Genomic DNA, 13,556 nt, shown 5'->3' on the forward strand with positions numbered 1-13,556 from the left:
GCGGTCTAGATGGATTTTGGTGGGCTCTGGTAACGCTGACCACAGTGGGTTATGGAGATATGTTGCCTGTAACAAGGCAAGGCAAATGTGTAGCATTCCTTTGTGCAATGGTCGGGGTTTTGCTTATCGTTCTGCCAGTGCCCATAATCGTCAACAACTTCCTCAAGTTCAGCTCCTTGGTCAAGACTAAGCATTCAATGCCCAGAATGAATGAGAAAAGGAGTGTCGATGTAGGTCCTTCATATTCTACTTAGAGATTAGAACAAGAGGTATGGATAAATTATAGGATAATGTTATAGTATAAACATCATGTGACCCAGTGGGCACATTGATGTCACAACAACAACAAAAACATGTCAAAAAATCGATTTGATGTCAATTACAAAATTTTGGACGTGTCAAGACGACATTGAATTGACATCAAGACGACATCAAATTGATATCTAACATTGGCGTCAAAAAACACATCAAAATGTGAATCGATTTGATGTCAGGTCATTACCTTGACGTCAAAACAACGTCAAATTGACATCTAACATTGGTGTAAAAAAACGACTGTCCTGTAATCAATTTTTGACGTTTTTTATACCAATTTTGGTGTCGTTTTGACATCAAGGTAGTTTACTTGCCTTGTAGAGACACAAAATCCATAGTAGCTTTGTCATTAGTAATTGAAGCTTTCAGATGATGAAAATTTCTTATAATATATTTAGGGCTGCACAATATATCGTTTCAGCATCGGTATCGCAATGTGTGAATCTGCAATAGTCACATCGCAGAATTTGCAATGTCAAGTTGGTATTATAGTTCTGAACATATGATTTGTGGAGTCATCGCTAAGTTTAACCATAAAGTACAGTGAAAGGTTTTCATTTGGATGGGTTTTAAAGACCGGTGACTGTATGATTTACAGTTTTTCCTCAGTCGCTTTGGTGCATTTCTCACAACACTATTTACATTTGCACAACAATTAATGCATTTCTCAAAACAATTAGTACAAACGGCAAAACCTTGTTGATAACCTGCAAAAGCGTGTTACTTGCTCAAAATGGATAGCTCACTCCTCAAAAGCAAGTATTGATGTCAGTGAAAGTGTCAGTCTCATCAAGATGAAAAGTCCTGACACTATTGTTTATGAACAAGATAGTCAAATGGCTTTGTCATGTTTTCATTATGAGTTTACTCTGTAAATTTGTCCCAACGCAAAAAAGTCAGATTTTGGTGACAGTTTCTAAAAATGCTCAAGACAGCACTATATACTATTTGCAGAGCCATTTGAAAACTACAGTAAAGTTAGACATCAGTGCATTTAGTGAAGTATCTGAGTACAAGACACTGAATATGTATGTTTCACATTTTTACTGCATATGATCTTTGCTTTTTTAATATATTCACAGCATTGTGTAAAAGAATAAATACACCCTTATTTACAAAAAACAAACTTCCTCTAGGTGGAGCTGTGCACATCTGTGAAAAATATTGCAGAACATATTGGATCTCAACCTACAACATATATAAGTCAGTAAATCATTCATGAAATTGTTCAATTTAAACGACATTTTCGGGGGGAAAAAAGATTTAAATTTGTTATAAAATTTTCTTGACAGATTTTGACAACTAGCTCAACATTTTTGTATGTGATGACTGAAGTAATGAAATGAGGACTATTAGTTTTATATGGAGTAGCTATTCAGTCTTCACAAGTTCATTTAATTTTCACTGACATGACATAAGCAAATGATAATGTTATAAACAGCAGAGAGTTGTATAAAAGCTGTTGATGCATGTCCAAAAGCATTTGCAATTTGTTAGAAGGAATAAGTTACTGCTACTATGATGTGCACAAATGTTTTGAAAAATGCATTAACTGTTGTGCAAATGTAAATCGTGTTGTGTGAAATGCACCGAAGCCACTGAGGAAAACTGTAAAGTTTAACTTTAAGTTTCTTTCTTCTGTTGAACACAAAAGACAAAAATTTGAAAACCTGTAACTATTGACTTTCATGGTAAAAACAATTACTTTGGAAGCCAATGGTTACAGGTTTAAAGATTTTTCAAAATGTCTTTTTATTTTGTATTGAGCAGAAGAAAGAAACTCGAACAGGTTTGTAACAAGTAAAGGATGAGTAAATGATGGCAGAATTTTCATTTTGGGGTAAATCATCTCTTTAATAACTATCACAGGGTCTGATGAAGAGCCACTAATCTGAGGTTATGTTTACTCAACACAGTGTTCATCTAAAAATGTTAAACTTTTATGGATTTTTGCCATTTATTTACTTGACCAATGCATTTTATGAGTGTATGTTAGAAAACAATACTGTTGTTGTATCTGTGTCAACTACAGAAATGTGAATTTGTTAAAATACTGAGCATTTCCAGTTTATATGGGCAGGCACTTTTTTCCAGGGGTTTCAGTACAGCGTAACCGCTACTACGTCATCGAGTGGGCGTGGCCTATATGTGAATTTGCATAGGTCACGGATCATGCGCAGATTGTGAAAACAGCCGTTTGATTCAGATACCTGTACGTATTCGCAGGGGTTTCATGTGAAGTCAGTGTATGTTATTTTAAACAAATTAACTTAAGATACCTCTCAGATTACATTAATACTGTTATAACTTAAGATACCTGTCCCGATCCCACGGCTTTTGTGTCAAATACTTTATATATCATATACAGTAGCATCAGATACCTGTCCTGATGCCAGGGGTTTCATGTATAATTACTTTTATATTAGTTAACATCACATACCTGTCCTGATCCCAGGTGTTTCATGTATGATCACTTTTATATTATATACAGTAACATCAGATACCTGTCCTGATCTCAGGTGTTTCATGTATGATCACTTTTATATTATATACAGTAACATCAGATACCTGTCCTGATCTCAGGGGTTTCATGTATGATCACTTTTATATTATATACAGTAACATCAGATACCTGTCCTGATCCCAGGTGTTTCATGTATGATCACTTTTATATTATATACAGTAACATCAGATACCTGTCCTGATCTCAGGGGTTTCATGTATGATCACTTTTATATTAGTTAACATCAGATACCTGTCCTGATCTCAGGGGTTTCATGTATGATCACTTTTATATATATTAACATCAGATACCTGTCCTGATCCCAGGGGTTTCATGTATGATCACTTTTATATTATATACAGTAACATCAAATACCGGTCCTGATCCCAGGGGTTTTTATGTATGATCATTGATCACTTTTATATATATTAACATCAAATACCTGTCCTGATCCCAGGGGTTTCATGTATGATCACTTTTATATTAGTTAACATCAGATACCTGTCCTGATCCCAGTTGTTTTGTGTATGATGACTTTAAATAAAAATAGAAAATAAATATGATATAATTTATGTATAATATATAATATATGTAATATATATAATAAAATATGAATAAGATCGAGAAAGAAAAATTAACCACGATTTATTACAGAAAATGTGGTATTTATTTGTTTAAACATGACTGAATACCATATTTTAAACTACAAAAACACGGTTAATCTTACCACAACCATTATTATTTGGTTTAAAATGGAAGTACAAAAGCCCAGAGACAGAAAAACGGAGTAAAACGAGGTCAGCCGGTTTTGCTAATGAAATCTTTAAAATATAAGATTATAAAAACAAAAAAATAACCTGTATGATTGTTTTTTTCCCTCGTTATCCACCGCGGTAGGTTCTTTATCCATAATCATCCTGTTTGAAATGACCGCGCTAAAAAAGAACCTGTACTGCGCATGATCGGTGACCTCTCAGTATTGTTTTTTTTTTAAGGGGGCGTTTCCCAAACACCGACCGAGCCACGCCCATTTTACGTCGTGGTAATGAAACCCCTGGAATGGGCTATATGCACGCGTTACTTCCGCGTTTTGTCTAAGGCCGCGGTCCAGCTTCCGGTCTGGGTGATTTTAAGCGGAGGTAAACAGTATTATGGCAGAGTCGTCAATATTTACTCGCTGTTTGCGAGTAAATTATGGTCAACGATGTGCAAATGATTGTCCGGATGTGCTCTACAACACCGCAGAGCAAAGCTTGAGAAGGGTTTCAAGTTGTATGCATCTTCCTACCTGTGCAATTATGAAGGTAAGTTCAGCTAGCCTGAAGGCTAACTTTAGCGTTAATACTCTTACGATCCGTCCATCTGCAGCTTTATCACGTAAGTAAAAGTAATCATATGTGTATGTAATTCTGTCTCAAAGTGTCAGGTAAAAACAGGGCCGGAATAAGATCTCAGTGAGAGCTCATTACTACCGATAGGTCTATGAAGAAATCGGAGTCTCCTCACCAGCTGAGAGTAGGACAGCATACACATGTGAAATTCTGTCCCATTCAGTTCGGATAATTACAGAAACACAGATGCTGTCTTAGCTTGTAAGCATGATTATTGAGCAAGATATATTAGGAATAAAATAATACAATGCCGTTCCATCCACAACAGACAAATAGCACTGTGTCAATGCTGATATTTATTGCTGAAACAGTGGAGATGACAGATGCAGTGTAACAGTGTAGATAGCATGCTTTCTATTTAGTCGATAACATTGTAATTAAATGGGAGGGTGACCCAAAACAATAAGGTGTCATTAGTTAATTTCACATCAACAATTTGTCTATTGCAATATTTATTAGTTTTTTACATTAATGAACAAATGCTTATTCATTGTGCTTGTTAACTCACAATGTAATAGCTAATGTTAACAAGCATGACTTTGGATTTTTATTCATTAGTAAATTAGTTTAACAATGTTAACTATTAAATATTAAATAGTTATTTTAATAGTGAGCAAATACATTAATTAATGAAACTTTATTTTAAAGTGTGACTAAAGGGAGCTACTTTTAAATAATTTAAATTAATTATTTACTGTGTAGTTTAATCTGATGATATTGCTGCAGATGCCTTTAAAAAGAAGATATTTTGAAGAAAGCTGAAAACCTGTAACCATTGACTTCCATAGTATGAAAAAGAACTACTATGAATATCAGTGGTTGCAAGTTTCCAGCTTTCTTCAAAGTATTTTTGTTTGTGTTAAACATCAGAAAGAAACTCAAACAGGTTTGAAACAAGTGAAGGATGAGGAAATAGAATTTTCAGTTTTGAGTGATCTGCCTTTAATGACTCTATTAAAAAAACCTATTAATATTCTTGTTTCTGTTTTCTAGGTAACATTATGAGATTCAGAGCTAGAAAATTTTATGTGTAACTTCATCCTGGAGCGGACATCCGTCAGAAGATCCATGCCATCGTCTGCTAGTTTATAGCTCCTGCTCTTGTGTGGCTGAGAGTGGGATATGCAAACATTTGGTTGCTTTGCTTTTCCAGACAGCCCATTACTCTGAAATGTGTAATGTGTGTTGTCACATGAACAATTGTTTGGAATGGATCAATTATGTGTTAAGTTCCATGAAACAGATGGGTGATTTATTTATTTATTTAATACGTATAAGCCCAAATACCTCTCTATGCACAAGTTACAGAAGAAGCACCTGATTCAAGAAAACAACTGATTCAATGTCATTTTTTCTGTTCATCTGAATAAAATATTTTTTTCAAAATGTTACATTTTTTTGACAATTTATTTCAAATTACATACAGTGAATTATATTTTATATGTACAGTGAATAAAATAAAGGTCTTTATTCTGAATTAAAAAATTGCACTTAGAAAGTAGCTTAAGAAATGTTTATGTATATTAATGTTCATTTTTTTTTTACTTCAAAGGCAATGAAAATAAACTATTATTTGCCATAAAAGCTCCTTTCTTTAAATGTCTGCATCCGGTTGGCACTCGAGCCTCGATCAGTTTTCTAGACTGAAATTGTCAGCTACACTCTTGTTTTTTTTCTGTTTCTGTAAAATTCTCACGTTTAATATCAACAACCCACCTCTTCTGCACGACTTTGTCTTTTGGAAACGTGTGGAAACTAAGGTAAGAGTTCAATTTTTGACGCTGTGCATTGCTGAACACAGCAGTGGTATCTACAAGTACTGTTCTCACGTCTTTGAAATGACACTTTTAAACGTTTAGATGTCATATTTATGTAGCTGACATAAACATATATAAGTGGGCTATAATGGAATAAAACATTAAGACAACTGTCCAAAACATTACTCGTTTTTATCAGTAGCGCTCCTGTTGTAGCACTGTACTGTACGATCGGCGGAAGTAGGCTCGGGGTCTTAAATTTTACCGGAAATGCGTCACGCGCCGCCGTGCATAGAGCCCATTTAGTGCATGCCGTTTATATGCGGGCAAAAGTATGCTGTGTTTTTTTAGGCATCGCCATCTACTGGCCTGGCATGCAGAAAAGAGTGTTTTTAGCAAGTGTGCCGCAAGCCTACGTTTGAGTGAAGGTTTCGGCCGTTAGATCGCCCCCTGGGGGCTGGCTGCAGTACAAGTCATAAAGCCCGCCTCCTCCGTGTTAATGAAGGAGACTTGAGCCCAAATAAAAAAAAATATTACACTTGCAATAAAATGTCCCGAAAGATAGTTCTGGTCGATTAAGGCACTGGTTATTGTGCTGAAATAGGTGCAGATCTTCATTTTTGTAAACAGTTTGTTTTTAGCAGTAATTTAATGCTGGGCGTGTCAATGTGATTGACAGCTGTGATTTACAGTTTCTCAAAGCGCGGCGTCTGAGCTTCGGCAGGAGACTGAAGTAGACTGAAATGTTATTATTCGATTTCTGTGTTATTTTACCATGACAAAATGAGTTCAGCAGTAAACTATAGTTTCTGACATACATGATCCTGGTGGAACACTGTTTATTCGCTAAGTTCAGGGCTTTTTTCGGGCTTTATTAGTTTGCTGATACACGCCTAGCCACCCAGATAGCAAAACACAGTTCCGGCTAGATTCTCGCCTGCCGGAGACTTATCTCTTAGAGCTCAGACTGACTAATGTTACCTCTGCTGGACCTACTCCGGATGCCTGGACTCACTGCCCGATTCCAGTCCGAGTCAATCGAGCCAGATGCGGCGGCCGAGCGAGCAGGCGCTGCCGCATGCGAGCCGGAATCAGCCCGCGACGCCGCGAGTAAAGTTATGCGCTGCGGCCTGGAGCTGGCGCGATTGAATATATAAAACCCTCATATTTGTTAACGTTATTACATCCATTTGTGTTGATATGACAGCAAACGCATGCTGAGAAGTTCGGGGGGCGTAGTTGATTTTACATAAAGCGTTTGATTGGAAGCTCGACTCTGCTCATTTTCGCGGCTCCTCCTCTGGCTCCATCAGACAATCCTTCTGCGCATGTCTGGCTCCAATTTCAGCGGTCTTTTGCGACAGTTTGTGCCCGTCAAGCAGGCGTTTTGCCCTCAAGGCGTTCAGTGGGAAAAAGGGCTGTCGCGTCGTCCATATTTTTTACAGTCATTGGTTTTTAGTCATTATAACAGATCAATGTGTTTACACAAAACTTAAAAAAGAATAAAATCAGTTTTTAGTCCATTGTTGTTATATCCTTAAAACCAAAACTGGACACCATTACAGAGTATTTTGCTAATTTTTATCAATGTGATGGTAAATCATTGTGTGAAAATACACAATAACAGTATAAAAAATATAGGTTTATAGAGAAAGCAGACAGAATTTTAGCCAGAATTATAAATTGATTGATTTCGATTATTAAAAAGCACAGCTCATAACCTCTGAACTTTAGAAAATCTAAATAGCAATTAATTAAATCAAATAGAAACTGGGCTGTGATGTGAATCAAATATCAGAGGTGCCTATGCTATTTTCGTTAGCACTATATACAGTACACACAAATATTGTATACATATGTAATCAATACTAATTCTAAACACATATAGCCAAAGCAAAAGGTTACATTATATTAACACGCATATAATCACACTGTACTTGTTTTAAAAGCCTTGCACAAGAGTTTGAGAAAACCTTTTGGCATCCCACACAAAATCAAAATCCAGCCAAATCTGTGGGCTCACAGACAACAGATATTTGTGCCAGATAGTTTTTTTTTTATTATTATTTCTGTATTTTAATCTTTCAACAACCTCTTGTATTGCATTTTATATCTTTTTCTGTGTGTGTTCATTAAAGTTATATTATCTTTTTTCTCTATTTTTGCCTTTGTTTTCATATTTTACTATTGCTGTAACACATTAAATATAAAACATCTTGAATACATCCAATAGTTAAGCAATAATTACATAAATAAACTGTGTAAGAGCCAAAAATGCAGACTTATGTTTTATTATTATTTTGTATGAGTGCCATAACCCTGAATTACTTGGACCTTTTCCCTTTACAAATAAAATTAAGTATTTATAACAAATTAACAGCTAAACCTAATGTGAGCGAGAATGTTTTGTTAGTGTAATTTTATGGCGTGACCGCCAGATGGCAACAACGTAACGCTACACCTAAACGCCTCGCGTAATGAACTCAAGACAAACCGACTTCACTGCATTTTTTTAAAAGAGCGTTATAAAGTCAAGTTTTACACCGGTTTTTCTCGTACAGCGGTCGCCATTTATTGAGAGCAACACCAGTTGATACGTAAAGCTATCAGGTAAATATTAAAGCTCATTATTTCTACTCAAAATCAGTGTAATTTGGCTTCCACAGTAAAAACATGACATGGAAGCAAATTGTTAAAGTTTTAAAGATTTTTCAAAATGTCCTTTTCTGTACTGAGCAGAAGAAAGAAACTCAAACAGGTTTGTAACAAGTAAATGATGAGTAAATAATGACAGAGTTTTCATTTTTGGGTGAACTTTAAATAACCATCACAGGGTCTGACCGAAGGTCTGTTAATCCATCTGGATTTATCATCAACCAGCTAAACACAAACATCGACTTGCTCCAATTCACTCACTCGTTTTTTTTTCTTTTTACAAATAAAATCAAGTATTTATAAAGAATAAACAGCTAAACCTGTGAGCGAGAATGTTTATTTGTTAGTGTAATTTTATGTTGTGACCGCCAGATGGCAACAACGTAACGCTACACTTAAACGCCTCGAGTAATGAACTCAAGACAAACCGACTTCATTGCATTTTGTTAAAAAAAAATAGCGTTATAAAGTAAAGGTTTACACCGGTTTTCTCTTACAGTGGGCGCTATTTATTGAGAACAACGCCAGTCGATACGTGAAGCTATCAGGTAAACATTAAAGCACGGTATTTCCACTCAAAATCACTGTATATGCCGAACGTCATACAAACAAACAGAAAAATTAGTACTTGCATCCGTTTGTCAGAAAACAAATGAACAACTTATTTATTCACTCACAGTCCATCCAAGAACAAGTAACTTAGCAGATGAATATGGAAACAAGAGGTATTGAGGTAAAGTTGGTTTTATATCCTCACATTTGTCAGTGTCAAACCCCCTTTACCCTGCTGAAAACTCCAGCTTAAACCAGCCTAGGATGGTTGGCTGGTTTTAGCTGGTCGACCAGTCGGGTTTTAGGGTTTAGGCCACTTCCAGGCTGGTTTCACGTCATTTCCAGCCTGGTTTTAGCTGAACAGGCTGGGAACCAGCCAAAACCAGCTATGTCCAGCTTAAACCAGCATCTGGTTTTAGATGGTTTTAGCTGGTCACTTTCCAGCCTGACCAGCTAGGACCAGGCTGGAAATGGCTGGAAACCACCCTGGAAGTGGCCAAAACCTCTCTAAAACCAGGCTGGTCGACCAGCTAAAACCAGCCAACCATCCTGCCTAAACTGGATTTTTCAGCAGGGTATTGTTTACCATTGTATTTTGAATATTCGGTCTGAAATCAAATGTAAATTGAGTAGTCTATGACTTGAAAACTACATAAGCACTATTTATTTGACTGTGAACAATATGTTGTATTTTGATTGTCTTTGACTTGGATAGTCATTTGGCTGCTAATGTGATTTCACTATTTAGAATTTGCAAAGAATATTTTTGTAAAACTGTATTTGGAAGACAGTCTGATGTGTGAATATAACACTTACTGTACCTTAATGTAGGGCTGCACAATATACCTTTACATTTATTCATTTAGCAGACGCTTTTATCCAAAGCGACCTACAAATGAGGACAAGGAAGCAATTTACACAACTATAAGAGCAACAATGAGTAAGTGCTGTAGGCCATAACCCATGAAGTTACCAAAACATTTATCATTTATGTGTGTTTTTATAAAAGTATTCAGGCAAATTAAATTGCATTTTTAACTTTAAGGAAAGTGTCACGGTGGCACAGTGGGTAGCAAGATCGCCTCACAGCAAGAAGGTCGCTGGTTTAAGCTTCGACTTGTTCAAGTGGCTTTTCTGTGTGGAGTTTGCACATTCTCCTCGTGGTTTCTCCCACAAGTCCAAAGACATGCACGATAGGTGAATTGGGTAAGCTAAATTGTCCATAGTGTATGTGTGTGAATGAGAGTGTATGGGTGTTTCCCAGTCATGGGTTGCAGCTGGAAGGCCATCTGCTGTGTAAAGTAAATGCTGGATAAGTTGGTGGTTCATTCTGCTGTGCCGACACCTAGTTAATAAAGGGACTAAGCCGAAAAGAAATAAATGCATGAACTTTAAAGAAAATTTATTGCGTTTACAGTATGTATATATACTATGGTGTTATTTGATCATTAAATTTGTGCATATAAATATTAGATAGATCTAGAATAATCTCCAGAAAATCATATAGCACTGTATATTTTGTTTGCACAGTGTTGTTGCTGTACAATTTGTGTGATTGGTTTATTATTGTTTATGTAGATGCACTCCCTTACGAAATCATTCAAATGAAGAATCAGAATCAGTTTCATTGCCAAGTGTGCTTCACACACACAAGGAATTTGTTTTGGCTACAGAAGCTTCCAGTGTACATAAAGTGACAAGTGACAACACGAAAATAAAATAAATATGGAAAAAAGAAATACGATAAACATGTAAACATTGGAAAAATTATGAATTCTTTCCTAATTAGCATAATTATTTAATCTGGGCAAATTATATATTCAATATTGCAATAAATATCGTTGAAAAATAAAATATCGCGATGTCAGTTTTTTTTCAACAGCCTGCAGCCCTTCCTCAATGGCATCTTACAAGTTGTCACTGAATGAATGTGCGAATATAAAACCAACTCTACCTTAATAACGTGTATGTATGAAATAACATTTTTTCTTAGCTAATTGATTTAATTTAGAAATGCCAAAATTACAAGTTTTTCAGCACGTAGAGTTTAAATATGCAACCGAGGCATTATTTTTAAATGTTTGTTTTTATCTGTATATGTGATTAGTTATGCTGCTATTTGATAGTTAATTTAAAGGCATCTTAAAGCAGTTCCATTTTTAATGAAGGATATACAGTTGAAATCAGAATTATTAGCCCGCCTGAATTATTAGACCCCTTGTTTATTTTTTTCCCCAATTTTTCTGTAACGGAAAGCAGATTTTTTTCAATACATTTCTAATCATAATCGTTTTAATAACTCATCTCTAATAACTGATTTTTTAATCTTTGCCATGATGACAGTAAATAATATTTGACTAGATAATTTTCAAGACACTTCTATACAGCTTAAAGAGACATAAGGCTTAACTAGGTTAATTAGGTTAACTAGGCAGGTTAGGGTAATTAGGCAAGTTATTGTGTAATGATGGTTTGTTCTGTAGATTATCAAAAAAAAAAACTTGAAGAGGCTAATAATTTTGTCCTTAAAAGGGTTTTAAAAAATTAATAACTGCTTTTATTCTTGCCTAAATAAAACAAACAAAACTTTCTCCAGAAGAAAAAATATTATCAGACATACTGTGAAAATTTCCTTGCTCTGTTAAACAGCATTTAGGAAATAATTTAAAAAGAAAAAAAATCAAAGAGGGGCTAATCATTCTGACTTCAACTGTAAATACCTGATGTTTTACACATTACTGGCCTTGTACATGACTCAATAAGATGGCCATTTTCATATATATGACCATACCATATATGATTTTGTCTGTATCAGCTGCAAAATGATTAAAAATCAGTTCTTACTGAGCAATGAAGATTAAATAAAATGAAATAAAATGCAAATATAGTTAACAAAATTAAAATTTTCTTGTATTTATGGATACAGTGTGCATCTTGAAGAAATGTGGACAGATTTTAGGAGTTGGGGCTTCAAAAATGCCACTCCGTAATTTGTTTTGCACATTTGTGATGGATGGCAGTTATTCATTATGATTTGCTGCAGGTGATTTTGCCAAATGCAACCTCATGGCTGGAAAACAGATGAATCGAATGACTCTAGAAGATTTTGGGACAGGAGAAAATGTCAACTGAGGATCAGTGTTAGTGTGGTATTTACAAGATGAAAGGAGCTTTATGACAAACTTGGAGCAGAGAAAGACGGCAAACCCGCATGTGTCTTATTAGACAGGTGAGCGACAGTTTTATCTTTACATTATACAGTATATTTATATTGATCTAGATTTCTCCAGTGTGCAAAAATCATCTCTTGCATTACTACAGAAATGCATACCATAACACCATAGCATAACAGTGGTTAACGTTTTTTGAGTATGATGATTTAGACCACTGTTTCTGAACCACATTCCTGGAGGACCACCAGCCCTGCACATTTTCCACGTCACCTTAACCAAACACACCTGATTCAGATCATCAGCTCATTAGCAGAGACTGAAAGACCTTTAATAGGTGTGACAGACAAAGGAGACATCCAAAAGATGCAGTGCTGGTAGTCCTCCAGGAGCGTGGTTGAGAAACACAAATTTAAACTGTAAAAAACATCACTGGATTACACAAAATAAGTGAATTACAGTTTTGCATTTAACGTTGCGTTTTTCCAGCTATTGCCTAAAAATACAGATAGTAAACCTATACAGTATGTAGAATGTAGCTGATAATATTTTATTTCATCATCTCATAATTTTATAATCATAATTTCTGTTCACATGAATTCATGTTTGCCTGTGGATATGAAAATTATTTCTTATGATTACATTTCATTATGCAACAATTCTTACACATCATAAAATGTATGAAAATGTACAAAAGCTGTCATTAAGACTGTACAATGCAGATATTCTTTAGGAACAAATAACGTGCAAATAAGGCACTAAGTGGTGTCTTTTTTTAAGGGGTATTTTTTTTTAACAGCAGCATTTTGTTTCAAAAAGCTTTACTGTTGTAAAAAAACTATAAAATAACCACACATACATACAAACACAGTACTGGTTTCTTTATTAAGAATTGTACAGGCAGCTCCACAGGCATCACAGCAGTGTTACACAGTGTTTCTGTCTTCAAATGTGTTGACCTTTCACACAGCCAATGAGAATATAGGAAACAACCCTCATTAAGAGCTCTAGCAAAGTTGGTTCCTTAGGATACAGTACCAGACAGTTCAAGCGGTACCTGACCCTAAGAACTAGTCAAATGTAAATATTCTCTCACAGTTTGACTTTCAGTAGGAAGATCAGAGACTGACAAAACCCTTTTAATGGATATTACAGTATACTGAATCTGACAAGTGCCAACATGTTCCTTTTACATGCGTAAAAACTACTGTTT

At 35.4% G+C, this 13,556-nt stretch overlaps 2 protein-coding genes across 7 annotated transcripts in view; both read left to right on the top strand.

Moving 5' to 3' along the window:
- si:ch73-334d15.4 overlaps positions 1–8,576 on the top strand; it is a 13,251-nt gene extending 4,675 nt beyond the window's left edge. The window contains exons 3-6 of one of the 2 annotated variants that reach the window (XM_087308919.1): positions 1–557; positions 2,232–2,381; positions 6,273–6,365; positions 7,426–8,576. The exon at positions 1–557 is cut by the window's left edge and continues 547 nt beyond it. In XM_087308919.1, the coding sequence (XP_087165045.1) occupies positions 1–254 (254 nt within the window). In that variant the 3' untranslated portion in view covers positions 255–557; positions 2,232–2,381; positions 6,273–6,365; positions 7,426–8,576. Of the gene's footprint in view, positions 3,357–6,272; positions 6,366–7,425 lie in introns of those variants that run through there. The other variant, NM_001442358.1, reaches the window with a different exon arrangement.
- Positions 1–13,556, top strand: part of map3k14b (mitogen-activated protein kinase kinase kinase 14b) — a 471,535-nt gene that overhangs the window by 276,497 nt on the left and 181,482 nt on the right. The gene's annotated exons all lie outside the window — the stretch shown is intronic.

This window comes from Danio rerio, chromosome 24, assembly GCF_052040795.2.
Source record: "Danio rerio strain M-AB ecotype USA chromosome 24, GRCz13ab, whole genome shotgun sequence".
In the NCBI taxonomy this organism is placed as follows: Eukaryota; Metazoa; Chordata; class Actinopteri; order Cypriniformes; family Danionidae; genus Danio; species Danio rerio.